The sequence below is a fragment of the Hypanus sabinus genome, chromosome 5 (genome assembly GCF_030144855.1).
Source record: "Hypanus sabinus isolate sHypSab1 chromosome 5, sHypSab1.hap1, whole genome shotgun sequence".
In the NCBI taxonomy this organism is placed as follows: domain Eukaryota; kingdom Metazoa; phylum Chordata; class Chondrichthyes; order Myliobatiformes; family Dasyatidae; genus Hypanus; species Hypanus sabinus.
This window is the reverse complement of record NC_082710.1, coordinates 176,657,726-176,678,430: the sequence shown is the minus strand read 5'-3', so window position 1 is coordinate 176,678,430 and position 20,705 is coordinate 176,657,726. Positions and strand designations below refer to the sequence as shown.

Sequence of the window (20,705 nt, the reverse complement as noted above, 5' to 3'; positions counted from 1 at the left end):
ACAGCTTGTGTACCGTATCGTACAACCCCGTCTTGCACACCGGCATGTGAAAGATAGGATACACAGACAACAGCTCGTGTACCGTATCGTACAGCCCCATCTTGCACACCGGCATGTGAAAGATAGGAAGCAAATTCCATGGTCGACCTCGACCAACAGAGTGCTTCTCGTATTGTAACTTACAGGTCTTTTTAAAACCTTGCACTGTACTGCTGTCACTAAAACATTTCGCAGCCTAACAATGATAATACAGTTGATTGTGATTCTCATTCTCACTTCCTTTCTTGCCTTGACAATATCCTTTCAAAACACAGCTTCTACAGGTGGCAGGGACCATCTGACATCCCCCTTATCCCTCTCCTTTCACAAAAGGTGTCAGCATTTCTTTGGGGCATTGGGATGTGCAATAAATACTGGCCCCATGATGCTATAAGATACAAGAACAAAATTAGATCATTTGGCCCACCAAGTCTACCCAGTCATTCAATTCTGGCTGATTTATTACCCCTCTCAACCTCATTCTCCTGCCTTCTCCCAGTAATCTTTGACACCCTGACTATTCAAGAACCTACCAACCTCTGCTTTAAATAAACTCAGTGACTTGCCTTCCACAGCCATCTCCGGCAATGAATTTCTCAGATTCACTACCCTCTGGCTAAAGGAATTCCTTCTCATCTATGTTTTGAATTGATGCCCCTCTATTCTGAGGCTGTGCCCTTTTGGGCCTAGACTAACATTATAGGAAATACCGCCAGTCTGGTTCAACACGTGTGGATGAGGCCCACATGGTGTGACAACCTCCCAGGATGGGACGCCAAAGGCAGTGTAGGAAACAGCAGGTGTCCATGCTGGGTTGGGAGATGACCCCTCCCATTGGCTCTGCTCTCCGCCGGTGCGAGGTGAGCTGATTTGCGTTCGTCTGCTGAACCGGTGTGGGATGAGGAACTGTTGAGTGCTTGTTTTTGGAGACACATGGCTCGAGGCCAGCATCCCATGCACCAACAGGCCATGCCACTCACAGACCTGGGGTGAATTATTTGTTGTGACTGTGTTTTCCTGCTAGTGTATTGACATGTGCATTGTGCTGTGTGTGACTGTATGTACCGTTTTACAGAGAACGCCATTTCGATCGGCTGTATTCTTGTGTGAGGCTGAATGACGATGAATGGAATTTGAAACTGCTCACCCTTTCCACTGCTGAACCCTCGGTGACGAGCCGGTGTGTGATCTTCTTACCCCCGGATGGGGTGGGGTGGGGTGGGGTGAGAAGCTGGGATTTGACGGGCAGAGGAGGCTGAGGAAGGACTCTGACAGGAGAGGACAGTGGACCTTGGAAGAAAGGGAAAGAAGTGTGAAACCAGGGGGAGGAGATAAGCAGGTCATGTGCTGGGAGAAGGCCATCAGAATACAGGAAATCAAAGGGAGATAAACAATGTGGCTGTGAACCTGTACCTGTGGTGAGCTGTTCTGTGAGCGAAACAGATTCTACCATTTACCTGCGCACTATTCCCAGTCCTGATGTGGCACGAAACATCGACTGTTTATCATTTCCTTAGATTCTGCCTGGCATCCAGCACTTTGTGTGTTACTCTGGATTTCCAGAATCTGCAGAATCTCTGGTTTTGTTTCACAGAACATTACAGCACAGAAACAGGCCTTTTGGCCCTTCTTGGCTGTACCGAACCATTTTTCTGCCTAGTCCCACTGACATGCACCTGGACCATATCCCTCCATACCCCTCTCATCCATATACCTGTCCAATTTTTTCTTAAATGTTAAAAGTGAGCCTGGGTTCACCACTTCAGCTGGCAGCTCATTCCACAGTCCCACCGCTCTCTGTGTGATGAAGCCCCCCCTAATGTTCCCTTTAGACAAGGGGATTGGAACTTCGATTCTAACTAATCTGAAAAGGAGGATGTTCTTGAAATGTTGATAAATTAACATGTTTAACTGGAAGAAACAAAGTTTGCGTGTCTGTGGACCCTGCTCCGTCCCTATCACTAGTATGCTTTCACTTTCCCCGACACGCCCTGGCAAGTGGAGAAGCGGCCGCTCCCGGGTTTGATCGGGTGAGTGGGGCTGGGGAGGCGCCTGGGCAAAGAGGGTCACCTTCAAGTTTCCTAGCGGGGCTCCGTGAAAGGGAGACCGGTCTCCCCCTTTCCTCCCTCCGAAGGCGGCTCTGGCCGAGACTTCGCTTCGTTCCCAGGGCTGGGAGCCGCCCAGTGTCAGGGAGGCGGAAGTATCGTGCATTCGCCGCGCAGTGTTTCAGTCTGGGCCGGGAGGATTTTCGCTGAGAAGCCGCGATGGCGCTGATCCACTCGGTGACTGGGAAGAGCGGGTGGAAGGGCTTTTAACCCGTAAAGTGGTAAGAGTTGAGGAGTTGTAGTGAGTGGGGAGGGTGGTGATACTGCGCAGACTCCAACGTTTCGGTTCGGGAGCACCGCAGTAAAAAAAATCAGACGGGCTGGCGAGAGAGTGGGAACAAAGTTGTTTTTTTAATGAACATAAAAAGAAAGTTTATTTAAATCAAATATAAAAGAAAGAAACAGTGCAAAGATTTTAGAGCGCACACACAAAATGCCGCAGGAAATTGAGGAAGTCAGGAAGAAGAGTACAAAGTCGTCGATTCGGGGCCGATACCCTTCATCAGGGCGGGAATAGAAGAGACCAGAAGCCCGAATATATAAGTGGGGTGTGGGGAGAGTGAGGAGTACAAGCTAGCAGGTGGGAGGAAAGGTGGATGTGTGGGTTAGGGAGGGAGACGGGACGAAATAAGAAACTACGAGATGATTGGACCATTTCCGATACCCCTGCTCTTCCTTGATATCTCTGTCTGTCCCTGGGGACAGATTACCTACTGATCTATTACAAACACACGGACTCTCATCGCTCCCTGGACCGTACCTCCTCCCACCCTATTGTAAAAATGCTGTCCCCTTCCCTCTGTCTCCCCGCAGTATCTGCTCTCAGGATGAGGCTTTTCATTCCAGAACAACTGAACTTGCTCAGGTGTCAGATCTCTCAGTGAGAGAGCATTTTGGAGATAGTGATTACAATTCTATCTCCTTTACCATAGATTCAGAAAGGGACAAGAAGAGACAAGTTAGGAAAGCATTTAATTGGAATAAAGGGAAATATGAGGCTACCAGGCATGAACTTGGAAGTATAACTTGGAAACAGATGTTCTCTGGGAAATGTACGAAGAAATGTGGCAAATGTTCAGGGGTTATTTGCATGGAGTTCTGCACATGTACTTTCCAATGAGACAGGGAAAGGATGGTAGGGTACAGGAACCATGGTGTTCAAAGGCTGTTGTAAATCTAGTCAAGAAGAAAAGAAGAGCTTACAAAAGGTTCAAAAAACTAGGTAATTATGGAGATCTAGAAGATTATAAGGCTAGCAGGAAGGAGCTTAAGAATGAAATTAGGAGAGCCAGAAGGGGCCATGAGAAGGCCTTGGCAAACAGGATTAAGGAAAACCCCAAGGCATTCTACAAGTTTGTGAAGAGCTGGAGAATAAAACGTGAGAGAATAGGACCAATCAAGTGTGACAGTGGAAAAGTGTCTATGGAACTGGAGGAGGTGGTGGAGGTACTTAATGAATACTTTGCTTTAGTATTCACTACGGAAAGCAATATTGGAGACTGTGGGGATGACTTACAGTGGACTGAAAAGCTTGAGCATGTTGATATTCAGGAAGAGGATGTACTGGAGCATTTGCAAAGCATCAAGTTGGATAAGTCACTAGGACCAGATGAGATGTACCCCAGGCTACTGTGGGAGGCGAGCGAGGAGATTGCTGAGCCTCTGGCAATGATCTTTGCATCATCAATGGGGAGGGGAGAGGTTCTGGAGGATTGGAGAGTTGTGGATGTTGTTCCCTTATTCAAGAAAGGGAGTAGAGATAGCCTAGGAAATTATACACTAGTGAGTTTTACTTCAGTAGTTGGTAAATTGATGGAGAAGATATTGAGAGGCAGGATTTTTGAACATTTGGAGAGGCATAACATGATTAGTAATAGTCAGTATAGCTTTGTGAAAGGCAGGTCGTGCCTTATGAGCCTGGGTGAATTTTTTGAGGATGTGACTGAACACATTGATGAGGGTTGATCAGGAAAAGTAGTGTATATGGATTTCAGCAAGGGATTTGATAAAGTACCCCATCCAAGGCTAATTGAGAAAGTAAAGAGGTATGAGATCCAAGAGGCCGTTGCTTTGTGGATCCAGAACTGGCTTGCCCACAGAAGGCAAAGAGTGGTTCTAGATGGGTCATATTCTGCATGGAGGTCAGTGACCAGTGGAATGCCTCAGGGATCTGTTCTGGGACCCCTACTCTTAGTGATTTTTATAAATGATCTGGATGAGGAAGTAGAGGGATGGGCTAGTAAATTTGCTGATGACACAAAGGTTGGGTTGTTGTGGATAGTATGGAGGGCTGTCAGAGGTTACAATGGGACAATGATAGGATGCAAAACTGGGCTGAGAAGTGGCAGATGGAGTTCAACCCAGATAAGAGTGAGGTGGTTCATTTTGGTAGGTCAAATGTGATGACAGAATACAGTATTAACAGTGAGACTCCTGGCAGTGTGGGGGATCAGAGGGATCTTGGTGTCTGAGTCCATAGGACACTCAAAGCTGCTACTCAGCTTGACTCTGTGGTTAAGAAGGCATACAGTGCATTGGCCTTCATCAATTAAGGGATTGAGTTTAAGAATGTTGCAGCTATATAGGACCCTGGTCAGACCCCACGGTGCTCAGTTCTGGTCACATCACTACAGGAAGGATGTGAAAACCATAGAAAGGGTGCAGAGGAGATTTACAAGGATGTTGCCTGGATTGGGGAGCTGCTTTATGAGAATAGGTTGAGTGAACTTGGCCTTTTCTCCTCAGAGCGATGGAGGATGAGAGGTGTCCTGATAGAGGTGTTCAAGATGATGAGAGGCATTGATCATGTAGATAGTCAGAGGCTTTTTCCCAGTGCTGAAATTGCTAGCACAAGAGGGCACAGTTTTAAGGTTCTTAGGAGCGGGTTCGGAGGAGATGTCAGGGGTAAGGGTTTTTATGCAGAGAGAGGTGACTGCGTGGAATGGGCTGCTGGTGGTGGAGGCGGATACGATAGGGTCTTTTAAGAGACTCCTGGATAGCTACATGCAGCTCAGAAAAATAGAGGGCTATGGGTAACCCTGGGTAATTCTAATGTAAGGACATGTTTGGCACAGCTTTGTGGGCCGAAGGGACTGTATTGTGCTGTTGGTTTTCCATGTTTCTATATTTCGTAACAAAGGAGATGTCCTCCATCTTAAAAGAACTGGGATTTTCTTTCTCGCCATCAATGCTGCCATCAACCGCATCTCATTTATTTCACACACGTCTGCTCTCCCTCCATCCTGCCGCCACCGTATCAGGGATAGGGTTCCTTTTGTCCACACCTACCACCCCACCAGCCACTGCAACCAGCATATAATTCTCCATAACTTCCACCATCTCCAACGAGATCGCACCACAAAACACATCTTTCCCTACCCCCTCTCCCACAATTTCTGCTCTCCGCAGGGATCACTTATCTATTACGAGACTCCCTTACCTATTTGTCCCTCCCCACTGCTATCCCTCCTGGTACTGATCCTTGCAAGCAGAACAAGTGCTACACCTGCTCCCTCACTACCCTTGAGGGCCCCAAACAGTCCTTCCAGGTGAGGCCACACTTCACCTGTGAGTCCATCAGGGTCATATACTTTGTCCAGTACACTCAGTGTGGCCTTCTGTATATCAGTGACACCTAACACAGAGAGGGAGACTGTTTCGGGGAGCGGGATCTCCCAACAGCCACCCATTTCCATTCCACTTCCCATTTCAGTTCCGGTATGACCATCCGTGGCCTCCTACACTGTCGTGATGAGGCTGCTAATTTTTGGACCTTTGCTGTTTCCTAGCCTTTTGCCCTCCCTCTATGATATTACTGTCGCCCATCTCTTCCCCTTGATAAAAATAATGCCTTTTGTTTTCAGCAAACATGCTGTGATAGAAAGTGAATGGCGATGGATTTGTAAAGTTAGAAAAACAAATGCAGAACATTAACACAGACAAAATTTGGAATGTTTGTGAATATTATTGAACAAGGTTTCTAAAGGATGTTGTCATTCAATTAAACATTGCACAAGATAAAATAATGGTAATATCTGTATGTTAATGTATGCAAAATATAATGATTCATATTCAAAAACCATGCAATTTTTTTTACAAGGGGATCTTTGTTTTCCACCCATCTCACAAACATGGAACAAATATATCTCGCTGTGTGTTTACTTCCTGTGGTTCTCAATTCTGCACATGGTAAGCACCTGATTTATTTTACATTATTAGTGGACAGTGTTTCAAAGTCTAACGAATAATTGAGTCATAGTGTTACAGAACACTGCAGCAGAGAAACAGACCCTTCGACCCATCTGATCTCTGCCACAGTTATGCTGCCTAGTCCCATTGACTGCACATGGAGCAAAACCCTCTATACCCCTCCCATCCATTTATGTGTCCAAATTGTAAAAATATTACAATCCAACCTGCATCCACCACTTCTCTGGTAGCTCATTCCACACTCGCGCCACCCTCTGAGTGAAGAAGTAGTTTCCACTTAAATATTTCACCGTTCACCCTTAGCAGATGACATCTAATTCTAGCCTCACTACACCTCAGTGGAAAAAGCCAACTTGCATTTACCCTCCATGTACGTCACAATTTTGTATACCCCTGTCAAATCTCCAATCATTCTCATCTGTTCCATGAAAATAAGTCCAAACCTATTCACTCTATCTCTAACTCATTGCCTTGAGTCCTGGCTCAGAAGGATAGGGAACCAAAGAGAATGGCAGCAATAATAGCGGGCTCGATAGTCAGGGAGACAGATCGGTGATTCTGTGGATGCAAAAAGGACACTCGGATGGTAGGTTGCCTGCCAGGTGCCAGAGTCTGCCACGTTTCTGACGCATCCACAATATCCTGAAAAGGGAGGTGGAGCTGCCAGAATTTGTGGTACATGTTGGTACTAATGACATAAGTAGAAAAAGGAAGGAGATCCTGAAAAAAGAATACAGGAAGTTCGGAAGGAACATATAGTACAGCACTGTATAGGCCCTTCGGCCCACAATGTTGTGCCAACCCTTAAACCCTGCCTTCCATATAGTCCTCCACCTTAAATTCCAACATATATCTGTCTAGTAGTCTCTTAAATTTCACTAGTGTATTTGCCATCATCACTGACTCAGGCAGTGCATTCCACGCACCAACCACTCTCTGAGTGAAAAACCTTCCTCTAATATCCCCCTTGAACTTCCCACCCCTTACCTTAAAGCCATGTCCTCTTGTACTGAGCAGTGGTACCCTGGGGAAGAGGCATTGGCTGTACACTCTATCTATTCTGCTTAATAACTTGTATACCTCTATCGTGTCTCCTCTCATCCTCCTTCTCTCCAGAGAGTAAAACCCTAGCTCCCTTAATCTCTGATCATAATGCATACTCTCTAAACCAGGCAGCATCCTGGTAAACAACACACACAAAATGCTGGTGGAACACAGCAGGCCAGGCAGCATCTATAGGGAGAAGCACTGTCAACATTTCGGGCTGAGACCCTTCATCAGGGCTAACTGAAAGGAAAGATAGTAAGAGATTTGAAAGTAGTGGGGAGAGGGGGAAATGAGAAATGATAGGAGTAGACCGGAGGGGGTGGGTTGAAGCTAAGAGCTGGGAAGGTGATTGGCGAAAGTGATACAGAGCTGGAGAAGGGAAAGGATCATGGGACGGGAGGCCTTGGGAGAAAGAAAGTGGGGGGAAGCACCACAGGGAGATGGAGAACAGGCAAACAACTAAATATGTCAGGGATGGAGTAAGAAGGGGAGAGGAGGGGCATTAACGGAAGTTAGAGAAGTCAATGTTCATGCCATCAGGTTGGAGGCTACCTAGCCAGTATATAAGGTGTTGTTCCTCCAACCTGAGTTTGGATTCATTTTGACAGTAGAGGAGGCCATGGATAGACATATCAGAATGGGAACATGGAATTAAAATGTGTGGCCACTGGGAGATCCTGCTTTCTCTGGCAGACTGAGCGTAGGTGTTCAGCGAAAGGGTCTCCCAGTCTGCGTCGGGTCTCACCAATATATAAAAGGCCACACTGGGAGCACCGGACGCAATATACCACACCAGCCGACTCACAGGTGAAGTGTCACCTCACCTGGAAGGACTGTCTGGGACCCCGAATGGTGGTGAGGGAGGAAGTGTAAGGGCAGATGTAGCACTTGTTCCGCTTACAAGGATAAGTGCCAGGAGGGAGATCGGTGGGAAGGGATGGGGGGGACGAGTGGACAAAGGAGTCGACAAGGGAGCGATCCCTGCGGAAAGCAGAAAAAGGGAGCGAGGGAAAGATGTGCTTGGTAGTAGCATCCTGTTGGAGGTGGCAGAAGTTTCGGAGAATTATACGTTGGACCCGGAGGCTTACTATCTTTCCTTTCAGTTAGTCCTGATGAAGGGTTTCGGCCTGAAACGTCAACAGTGCTTCTCCTTATAGATGCTGCTTGGCCTGCTGTGTTCCACCAGCATTTTGTGTGTGTTGTTTGAATTTCCAGCATCTGCAGATTTCCTCGTGTTAGCATCCTGGTAAATCTCCCCTGTCCCCTTTCAAATGCTTCCACATCCTTCCTGTAGTGAGGCGACCAGAACTGGACACAGTACTCCAAGGGTGGCCTAACTAGAGTTTTATAGAGCTGCATTATTACCTCATGACTATTAAACTTTACCCCTTGACTTATGAAAGCTAACACCCCATAAAATTTCTTAACTACCCTATCTACCTGTAAGGCACCTTTCAGGGATCTGTGGGCATGTACCCCCAGATCCCTCGGCTTGTCCACACTACCAAGTATCCTGCCAATTACTTTGTACTCTGCCTTGGAGTTTGTCCTTCCAAAGTGTACCACCTCACACTTCTCCGGGTTGAACTCCATCTGCCACTTCTCAGCCCACTTCTGCATCCTATCAATGTCTCTGTGCATCTTCAACAATCCTCTACACTATCCACAACATCACCAACCTTTGTGTTGTCAGCAAACTCTACCCTTCTACCCCCACATCCAGGTCGTTAATAAAAATCACAAAAGCAGAGGTCCCAGAACCGATCCTTGTGCGACACCACTAGTCACAACCCCCCAATCTGGGTGTATTCCCTCCACCATGACCCTCTGCTTTCAGCAGGTAAGCCAGTTCTGAATCCACCTGGCCAAACTCCCCTGGATCCCATGCCTTCTGACCTTCTGAATAAGTCTACCATTTGGAACCTTGTCAAATGCCTTACTAAAATCCATGTAGATCACATCCACTACACTAACCTCATCTATATGCCTAGTCACCTCCTCAAAGAACTCTATCAGGCTTGTTAGGCACGATCGGCCCTTCACAAAGCCATGCCGACTGTCCCTGATCAGACCAGGATTCTCTAAATGCCTGTAGATCCTATCTCTAAGAATCTTTTCCAACAGCTTTCCCACCAAGATGCAATGCTCACTGGTCTATAATTACCCGGATATCACAACTACCTTTTTTGAAAAATGGGACAACATTTGCCTTCCTCCAATCTTCCGGTACCATTCCTGTGGACAACGAGGACATAAAGGTCCTAGCCATAGGCTCAGCAATCTCTTCCTTTACCTTGTGGAGCAGCCTGGTGAATATTCCGTCAGGCCCCGTGGACTTATTCGTCCTAATGTATTTTAACAACTCCAGCACCTCCTCTCCCTTAATATCAACATGCTCCAGAACATCAACCTCACTCATATTGTCCTCACTGTCATCAAGTTCCCTCTCATTGGTGAATACCAATTGAGGAGCTCGCTCACTTCCACAGCCTCCAGGCACATCTTCCCACCTTTATCTCTAATCAGTCCTACCTTCACTCCTGTCATCCTTTTGTTCTTTACACAATTGGAGAATGCCTTGGGGGTTCTCCTTTACCCTACTCACCAAGGCCTTTTCATGCCCCTTTCTTGCTCTCCCCAGCCCCTTCTTAAGTTCCTTTCTTGCTACCCTATATTCCTCAATAGACCTATCTGATCCTTGCTTCCTAAACCTCATGTATGCTGCCTTCTTCCACCTGACTAGATTTTCCACCTCACTTGTCACCCATGGTTCCTTCACCCTACCATTCTTTATCTTCCTCAGTGGGACAAATTTATCCCTAACATCCTGCAAGAGATCCTTAAACATCGACCACATGTCCATAGTACATTTCCCTGCAGAAACATCATCTCAATTCACACCCGCAAGTTCTAGTCTTATAGCTTCATCATTTGCCCTTCCCCAATTAAAAATTTTCCTGTCCTCTCTGATTCTATCCTTTTCCATGATAATGCTAAAGGCCAGGGAGTGGTGGTCACTGTCCCCAGATGCTCACCCACTGAGAGATCTGTGACCTGACCCGGTTCGTTACCTAATACTAAATCTAGTATGGCATTCCCCCTAGTCGACCTGTCAACATACTGTGACAGGAATCCATCCTGGACACACTTAACAAATTCTGCCCCATCTGAACCCTTGGAACTAATCCGGTGCCCATCAATATTATGGAAGTTAATGTCAGCTATGATAACAACCCTGTTATTTTTGCACCTTTCCAAAATCTGCTCCTCGGTATCTCTGCTGCTACCAGGGGTCTTATAGAATACTCCCAATAGAGTAACTGCTCTCTTTCTGTTCCTGACTTCCACCCATAATGACTCAAGAGAGGATCCTGCTACATTACCCACCCTTTCTGTAGCTGTAATAGTATCCCTGACCAGTAATGCCACCCCTCCTCCCCTTTTCCCCCCTCTCTATCCCTTTCAAAACACTGAAATCCAAGAATATTGGGAATCCATTCCTGCCCGGTGCCAGTCAAGTCTCTGTAATGGCCACTACATCATAATTCCATGTATGTATCCAAGTTCTCAGTTCATCACCTTTGTTCCTGATGTCGCTTGCATTAAAGTACATGCACTTTAGCCCTTCTGCCTTACTAACTTTACACCCTTTATTCTGCTTCTCTTTCCTCAATGTTTCTTTATAAGTTAGAGCTGGCTTTACTCCATGCACTTCTTCCACTGCTGTATCACTCTGGGTCCCATCCCACTTGCAAATTAGTTTAAACCCTCCCGAACCATGCTAGCAAACCTACCATCGAGGATATTGCTCCCCCTCAAGTTAAGGAGCAACCCATCCAATCTGTACAGGTCCTGCCTTCCCCAGAAGAGATCCCAATGATCCAAAAGTCTAAAACCCTGCCTCCTGAACCAACTCCTCAGCCACGCATTCAACTGCCATCTCCTCCAATTCTTACCATCACTATCATATAGTACTGGCAGCAATCCTGAGAACGCCACCCTTGAGGTCCTGTTCTTCAGCCTTCTGCCTAGTTCCCGAAAATCACACTTCAGAACCTCGTCCCTCTTCCTGCCTATGTCATTGGTCCCAACATGTATCACGACTTCTGGTTGCTTTCCCTCTCGTACCAGGATGTCGTGCACCCGGTCAGAGACATCTCAGACCCTGGCACCGGGAAGGCAACAAGCCTTGCAGGTGTCCTTCTCACGTCCACAAAATCTCCTGTCTGCTCCCCTGACTATAGACTCCTCAATGACAACAGCTCTCCTCTTCTCCATCCCACCCTTCTGCACCACAGGGTCAGACTCAGTGCCAGAGGCCCTGCCACCGTGGCTCACACCTGGTAGGTCATCCCTGCCAACTGTATCCAGGACGGCAAACTTATTATTCAGGGGAATTGCTACAGGGATGCTCTGCACTACCTGTCTACTCACCTTCACTTTTCCCCTCTGACTGTCACCCAATGACCTGCTTCCAGCAGCCTAGGTGTGACTACATCCCTGGAGCTGTCATCTATGACTGTCTCATTCTCCCTTATGAGTCGAAGGTCATCCAGCTGCTGCTCCAGATTCCTCACACGGTCTTCCGGATCGCCCAGCCGCAAGCACATCTGGCAGATGTGACTCTGCTGAGCTATTCAAATCTTGATTGCACAGTCCAACTGTCAAAACTTCCAGAATCTCTCAAGTCAAAGCCTCAGAGCTCCAGTCCTTCACTGACCCACTCACTCACTGGCTGCTTTCCACTGAGAAGCAGGACCTCAAAGGTAGTAATCTCGTGATTGCTGACTGTGCCATGAGACAGTGAGGATAGGAGTAGAATGAGGTGGCAGATAAATGTGTGGGACTTGTGCAAGAGGGACGAGTTGCACTTGAATCCGAGGGGAACCAATATTCTTGCAAGCTGACTTATTACAGCTGTTGGGAGTGATTTAATCTAATACAGCAGGGGAATGGGAACTAGTATGTTAGAGCAGAGGATGAGCCAGAAGATTTACTAGTAGATGATGGATATTAGGAAGGACAAGCCAATGAGAGGGTACAAATGCAGAGCAAAGAGTTAAGTTGTACCACAGAGGCAAAATTCAAAAGGGCGAAGAATAGAGGACATTAAAGTGCTGTATTTAAATGCACATAGCTTTTGGAATAAGGTGGACGAACACATGGCACAATGGTCGATATGATGTTGTGGGCATCACTGAGTCGTGGCTGGAAGAGGACCATAGTTGGGAGCTTAACATCAAAGCATATACTTTGTATGGAAGCAGCAGGCAGGAAGGCAAAGGCAGTGGTGTATCTCTGTTGGTACATCATTAGAAAGGGGTGATGTCAGGCCAGAGAATGTTGAATATTAGTGGGTGGGGTTAAGGAACTGCAAAGGTAAAAAAACTTTATGGAAATCATATATAGGTCTCCAAATAGTAGCCAAGGGGTTGAGATTGCAAAGGGAGTTGGAAAGGGCGTGGAATAAGAGTAATGTCACAATTGTAATGGGGGACTTCAATATGCAAGGGGATTGGGAAAGTCAGGTTGGTGTTGGATCACAAGAAAGGGAATTTGTTGAATGCCAATGAGACGACTTTTTGGAGCAGTTTATGCTCGAGTCTACTGGGGTAAGGCTATCTTCGACTGGGTGCAGTGTAATAACCCAGATGTTATTAGTCAGCTGCATGTAAAGGAAACTCAGGAGGCAGTGATTATAATATAATTGAATTCATACTGCAATTTGACAGGGAGAAGCACATCTCACATGTAATAGTATCACAATAAAATACAGGGAATTACTGAGGCATGACAGAGGAGATGGCCCAGGTGGATTGGTCGAGGATACTGGCGGGGATGACAGCAGAGCAGAGGTACCTGAAGTTTCTGGGAATGGTTGACAAGGCATGGGATAGATATGTCCCACAGAGGAAGAAATTCTCAAATGGCAGGGATAGGCAGCCGTGGCTGACAAGGGAAGTTAAGGACTGCAGAAATGCCAAGGAAAGGGTGTACAAGGTAGCAAAAGTTGGATGATTGGGAAGCTTTTAAAATCCAACAAAAGGCAATTAAAAAAGTGGTAAGAAGGGGAAAAGATGAAATATGAGGGCAGACTAACTAGTAATATAAAGCAGGGTACTAAAAGTTGATTTTTTTTCAGTTATATAAAGAGTAAAAGGGAGGTGAGAGTTGATATTGAACCACTGGAAAATGATGCTGTGGAGGTAGTAAAGGAGGACAAAGAAATGACAGATGAACTTAATGGGTACTTTGCATCTGTCTTCACTGTGGAAGACACTAGGAGTGTGCCAGTGGTCCATGAATGTCAGGGAGCAAGAGTGAGTGCCATTGCTATTATAAAGGTAAAAGTGCTGGGCAAACTCAATGGTCCTAAGGTTGATGAGACACCTGGACCAGACGGACTACATCCCAGAGTCCAGGGGGAGGCTTGGAAGAGATAACAGATGCATTGGTCATGATCTTTCAAGAATCACCTGATTCTGGCATGGTCCCAGATGACTGGAAGATTGCAAATGTCACTCCACTCTTTCAGAAGGGAGGAAGGCAAAAGAAAGGAAATTACAGGCCAGTTGGCCTATACTCAGTGGTTGGAAAAGTGTTGAAGGCCAATTTTAAAGATGAGGCTTTGGGGTATTTAAAGATTAATGATAATTATGTCGAAGGCTTCTGTGAAGGAAAGTCTTGCCTAACAAATCTATTTGAGTTCTTTGAGGAAGTAACAAGCAGGCTGGACAAAGGAGAGACAGCGGATGTCACTTACTTGGACTTTCACAAAGCTTTTGATAAGCTGCCACACATGAGGCTGCTTAAGATAAAATCCTGTGGCGTTACAGGAAAGATACTGGCATAGACAGAGGAATGGCTGACAGGCAGGAGGCAGTGAGTGGAGTAAAAGGGGACTTTTCTTGTTGGCTGCCAGTGACTACTGGTGTTAAAACATAGAAACATATATGCATTGCCAAACATATACTTACTCTAGAAATTACCTAGGAATACCAATCTTCCTCTGTTTTTCTAAGCTCCATGTACCTATCCAGGAGCCTCTAAAAAGACCCTATTGTATCTGCCAATAGGGTCTTTTAAGACCTATAGTGTTTTTCAGGGGTCAGTATTGGGAACCGCCGCTTTTCACATTGCTTGTCAATGGTTTGCATAATGCAGTTGATGGATTTGCGGCAAAGTTTGCAGATTATGATATGGAGAGAGGTGTGCTGGTAGTAGGTAGGTAGATAGGTGTGAGTAGGTAGTGCTGAGGAAACAATGCGGTTGCAGCAAGACTTCAACAAATTGGAAGAATGGGCAAAAAATGTGGCAGATGTTGGGAAATGTATGGTGATGCATTTTATTAAAAGGAGCAATAGTTTCTCAATGGGAGAAGGTTCAAACATCAGAGGTGCAGAGGGACTGAGGAGTCGTCATGCACATAAATAAGATATGGAATGGTTTAGAGTATCCTTGTGAATATTTTATTGTGAATAAAGTACATTTTGATAAAATAGTTTAACTTGCTGGCAGTGTCCAGTATAGGGGAGACCTGGACTTCCAGTGGAGCCAAGACAGATATGGGGGGGGGGGCATGCGGGGAGAAGTCAGAACGCTTTTTCACAGGAAGGGTGGTGAAATCAGGACCACCAAAAATTAATTTTTTTCCACACTGATGGATAATGTCCAGTCCTGTACTTTGTCCTGCAGACACCTGTCCTCGCAACAGAATATTCTCTCTACATCCCCAAATTTCATGGAATTACATTCTAGTCTGACTCACATTAGCTTTCGATCAAAATATATAAATAAACAAACAAGTAAGTAAACATAGAAAACCTACAGCACAACACAGGCCCTTCGGCCCTTAATGCTGTGCCGAACATGTAATTACTTTAGAAATTACCGAGGGTTACATATAACCCTCTATTTTTCTAAACCCCATGTATCTATTCAGGAGCCTCTTAAAAGATGCTATCGTATCCACCCCCACCACTGTCGAAGGCAGCCTATTCCACTCACCACCCTCTATGTAAAAAAAAAACTTACCCCTGACATCTCCTCTGCATCTGCTTCCAAGCACCTTAAAACTGTGCCCTCTCATGTTAACCATCTCAGCCTTGGGAAGAAGCCTCTGACTATCTACATGATCAATGCCTCTCATAAATTTATACACCACTATAAGGTCACCACTCATCCTCCATCGCCCCAAGGAGAAAGACCGAGTTCACTCAACCTATTCTCCCAAGGCATGCTCCCCAATCCAGAAAATCCTTGTAAATCCCCTCTGCACCCTTTGTATATTTTCCATGTCCTTCCTGTAGTGAGGTGACCAGAACTGAGCACAGTACTCCAAGTGGGGTCTGACCAGTGTCCTATATAGCTGCAACATTACCTTTTAGCTCTTAAACTCAATCCCACGATTGATAAAGGCCAATGCACCGTATGCCTTCTTAACCACAGTCAACCTGTGCAGCTGCTTTGAGTGTCCTTTGGACTCGGACCCCAAGATCCCTCTGATTCTCCACACTGCCAAGAGTCTTACAATTAATACTATATTCTGCCTTCATATTTGACCTACCAAAATGAACCGCCTCACACTTATCTGGGTTGAACTCCATCTGCCACTTCTCAGCCCATTTTTGCATCCTATCAATGTCCTGCTGCAATCTCTGACAGCCCTCCACACTATTTACAACAACCCCAACCTTTGTGTCATCAGCAAATTTACTAACCCATCCTTCCACTTCCTCATCCAGGACATTTATAAAAATCATGAAGAGTAGGGGGTCCCAGAACAGACCCCTGAAGCACACAACTGGTCACTGACCTCCGTGTAGAATATGACCCGTCTACAACCACTCTTTGCCTTCTGTGGGCAAGCTAGTTCTGGATCCACAAAGCAATGTCCCCTTGGATCCCATGCATCCCTACTTACTCAATAAGCCTTGCATGGGGTATCTTATCAAATGCCTTGCTGAAATCCATATACACTACATCTACTGCCCTACCTTCATCAATGTGTTTAGTGACATCCTCAAAAAATTCAGTCAGGCTCATAAGGCATGACCTGCTTTTGACAAAGCCATGCTGACTATTCCTAATCATATTATACCTCACCAAATGTTCATAAATCCTGCCTCTCAGGATCTTCTCCTTCAACTCACTGACCACTGAAGTAAGACTCACTGGTCTATAATTTCCTGAGCTATCCCTAATCCCTTTCTTGAAAAAGGGAAATAAACATTTGTAACTCTCTAATCCTCCAGAACCTCTCCCATCCTCATTGATGATGCAGAGATAATAGCTCGAGTTTCACAATCTCCTCCCTTGCCTCTCAGAGCTGCCTGGGGTGTATCTCATCCGGTCCTGGAGACTTATCCAACCTGATGCTTTCCAAAAGTTCCAGCACATCCTCTTCCTTAATATCTACATGTTCAAGCATTTCAGTCCACTGTAAGTCGTCCCTACAATTGCAAAGATCCTTTTCCATAGTGAAAACTGAAGCAAAGTATTTATTAAGTACCTCTGTTATCTCTTCCAGTTCCTTACACACTTTTCCACTGTCATACTTTATTGGTCCTATTCTCTCATGTCTTATCCTCTTGCTCTTCACATACTTGTAGAATGTCTTGGGGTTTTCCTTAATCCTGCCCACCAAGGCCTTTCCATGGCCCCTTCTGGCTCGCCTAATTTCATCATTTTTAAGCTCCTTCCTGCTAGCCTTATAATCTTCTAGATCTCTAACATAACCTAGTTTTTTGATCTCTTCTTTTCTTCTTGACTAGATTTACAACAGCCTTTGTGCACCATGGTTACCGTCCTTTCCCTGTCTCATTGGAACGTTCCTATGCAGAACTCCTTGCAAGTATCCCCTGAACATTTGCCACATTTCTTCCGTACATTTCCCCGAGAACATCTATTTCCAATTTATTCTTCCATGTCCCTGCCTGATAGCCTCATATTACCCCTTACTCCAATTAATGCTTTATTTCCCCTTACTCCAATGAAACATTTCATTCTTGCAAGGTTATTACTAATGCCCCCACAATCTCTTCAGCCACCACTTTCAGAACCATCTGAGCAGATGACTTGTCTACCTCCAGACCTTAAAGTTTCCTGAGAATCTTCTGTAGTTCTGGTAACTTAATACACTTCATCACCCCACCACCTGGAACTTACATGAACCTGCTAGTGTCTTCCACAGAGAAGACTGACTCAAAATATTTATTCAGTTTCTCCACCATCTCATTGTCCCCAATTACTCCCTCCCCAGCATTGATTTCCTGTATTCCAGTATCTGCTCTCCCCTCTCTTCTATACTTTATGTATCTAAAGAAACTCATAGTATTATAGGACTCACATGATAAACAGAGGGCTGTGGGTAACCCTAGGTAATTTCTAAGGTAAGGACATGTTCAGCACAGCTTTGTGGGCTGAAAGGCCTGTATTGTGCTGGAGTTTTTCTGTGTTTCTATAAATGCAGATTTTTTCTGTCTGGGGTGTCTAAAACCACGGGTCAGTTTAAAGGAAAGTTGATTCTTGGCAAAGGCAAAAAGAATTATTTTCCTCTCTCTGGAAATATTCTGGTAGAATATTTAAGCCATAGGTTCAGCCAGGACCTTATAGAATGATAGAGAAGATATGAGGGGCCAAATGGCCTACTACTACCACTTCCTATATTATTATGTGTGTAACACACACAAAATGCTGGAGGAACTCAGCAGGCCAGGGTCTCGGTCCAAAACGGCAACTGTACACTTTTCAGTCGATGGTACCTGGCCTGCTGAGTTCCTCCAGCATTTTGTATGTGTTGCTTGGACTTCCAGCATCTGCAGATTTTATCTTGTTAGTTTTTACATGGGTACTGCAATTTGTCTTACTGTTCCCATTCCGACGTGCCTGTCCGTGGCTTCCTCTACTGTCACAGTGCGGCCACTCACAGGTTGGATTAGCAACACCTCATATTCCACCTGGGTAGCCTCCAGCCCGATGGTATGAACATTGATTTCTCCAATGACTGGTAAGTTCTCCCCACTCCACTTTCTCCCTTTCCCATTCCCCATTCTGACTCCCTTCATTCCCCTTCTTCTTACATGCTCATAACCCTCGATACCTTGCTCTTTCTCCTGTCCTTTCTCCCATGATCCACTGTCCTCTCCTCTCAGATTCATCCTTCTTCAGCCTTTACCTCTTACATGTATCTTCTCCCAGCATCTTGCTTCATCCCCTCTCACCCGGCCACCTAATCTCACCCATCACCTGCTTACCAGTACCCTTTCCCCTCACCCCACCTACTCATTCTGGCTTTTTCACCCTTCCTTTCCATTCCTGATGAAATGTCTCAGTACAAGATGTTAACTGCTTATGCCCCTCCATAGATGCTGCCTGACCTGCTGAGTTCCTCCAAAATGGTATGCATGTTGCTCATGATTTCGAATATCTGCAGAACTTCATGTTTATAGTTGCTTTCCTCCTTTGTCTCTCAGATAGGTAGAGAAATATTTACCAGACAAGCTTGTAGAATCTTTCAGGTTAAATATGACGCATTTAAAGTATAAATATTTACCAGCTTGAGCCCAGAATCATTTTGAGCAAAGGCATATTTTAGTTTTCCCCCAAATTAAAGATAATTATAATTAATTAATAATATGTTATCCAGTATAAGATATTTGCTGAAATTGGTCTTTCTTTTATATGTAACAGGTAAATTCCAAGTTATTGGCCCAGAGCGTCCTGTCATAGCCATCGTGGGTGAAGATGTGAGGATGGACTGTAAAGTTGTGCCAACCGAATCGAGTAGCAACATGGCATTTCAGTGGCTTAAAACAGACCTCCACTCTGCGGTTCACGAGTTCCGAAATGAAAGAGATGCAACTGCTAATCAAGATCCTGCTTACAGAGGAAGGACTGAGCTGTTCAAAGACCAAATAGATAAAGGAAATGTGTCCCTTCGAATAAAGAACATCCGAGTAGCCGAGGAAGGGACCTACATCTGCTCAGTTGATAATGGAATTGATTTTGAAGAAACTTCTATTGTCTTGCAAGTTGCAGGTTAGTGGGCATGTCTAAAAAGTGAAAACTCATCTGTACAGAAGCAATGAAAAACTTACTTGCATCACAACATCACAGACACACAGCATCACGTAAGCAGCATTTGTCAGTAACACACCAATTGGACAAAAATTATCCAAAACTTTTACAAGAAGAATACAGTTAGGTCAAAATAAATCTCCATTTTACTGTAAGGTGATCAAAGTGTTCACCGTATTGTAAAACTGTGGGATTTGGGTTGTACCTGTAGGTTGGTGAGAGCAGTGTGGCAGCATAGTGGTTAGTGTAACGCGATGATCAGATCCTGGTTCAAAGGTTCAATGTCCGTTGCTGTCTGAAATGAGTTTATACGTTCTCTCTGTGACCGTGTGGGTTTCCACCCACGTTCCAAAGGAGCGCAGGTTAGTGTTAGTGAATTGTGGGCATACTATGTGCCACAACAGTACACTCACTATGTGGGCTGCAAATCATAATCGTCACACTATTTGAATCGAGAGAACACATTTCACTGCATGTTTCAATGCAAATTTGGCAAAGAAAGCTAATCTTTTTTTGTAAATCTGATCTTCTTTCAAGAGCTGAACAGTTGGAAGGAAGTAGTTGTTCTTGAACCTCGTGGTGTGGACTTCAGGCTTTGGAAGCTGTGAGAAGATGGCTTCTTGTGTTTTGTACCAGGAGGATGGTGTGAATTTCTGGTGCAGACACTATTGAGTGAGGGGAGAGACGTGCTGGTGATGGACCGAGCTGAGTGCAGTTCACTCTGCAGCCTCACGTGCTCCCATGCATTCCGATTACTGTAGCAGACTAAGGCTGATCCCAAAACAACACAAGCTTGGTTGTGGGGTTGCACATTGTGCCACGGTCTGGTTAAAATAAAATAATCATTGTATGGGTAAACTAATGTATGTTGAAATTTACTCTTCATTCTCTGTTATAATATTTATACATCAGTATTCATTATATTGATGTAGTCAGAAGATTCAGAAAGTCTGAAGAAACCAACTGTAGGGAACACATGAACAAGGACCTTCCCTGCAATCACGGAGAGACCACACATGAAGTGATGCCAACAATTTTATTTGTCTACTGAAGGACTAATCAGAATCAGGTTTATAATCACTGACATATGTCAAGAATTTCAGGACTGAAGGTGTGAGATTTGAATGCATGTGGTATACAGGCCTGTACTGAACAGCTAAAGGAAAGAAGCTGCTCTTGAACCTAGTGGTGTGGCACCTCCAGCTTCTGCACCTTGCTACAGAGAAT

The 20,705-nt window shown here is 45.2% G+C and overlaps 1 protein-coding gene across 2 annotated transcripts in view; it reads left to right on the top strand.

Annotated features, from left to right (window-relative positions):
* The first annotated feature begins 1,355 nt into the window (after positions 1 to 1,355).
* Positions 1,356 to 20,705, top strand: part of LOC132394652 (butyrophilin subfamily 3 member A3-like) — a 42,626-nt gene continuing 23,276 nt past the window's right edge. The window contains exons 1-3 of one of the 2 annotated variants that reach the window (XM_059971010.1): positions 1,356 to 2,069; positions 6,244 to 6,332; positions 19,092 to 19,439. In XM_059971010.1, coding sequence (XP_059826993.1) covers positions 6,275 to 6,332; positions 19,092 to 19,439 — 406 coding nt within the window. In that variant the 5' untranslated portion in view covers positions 1,356 to 2,069; positions 6,244 to 6,274. Of the gene's footprint in view, positions 2,070 to 2,228; positions 2,366 to 6,243; positions 6,333 to 19,091; positions 19,440 to 20,705 lie in introns of those variants that run through there. The other variant, XM_059971009.1, reaches the window with a different exon arrangement.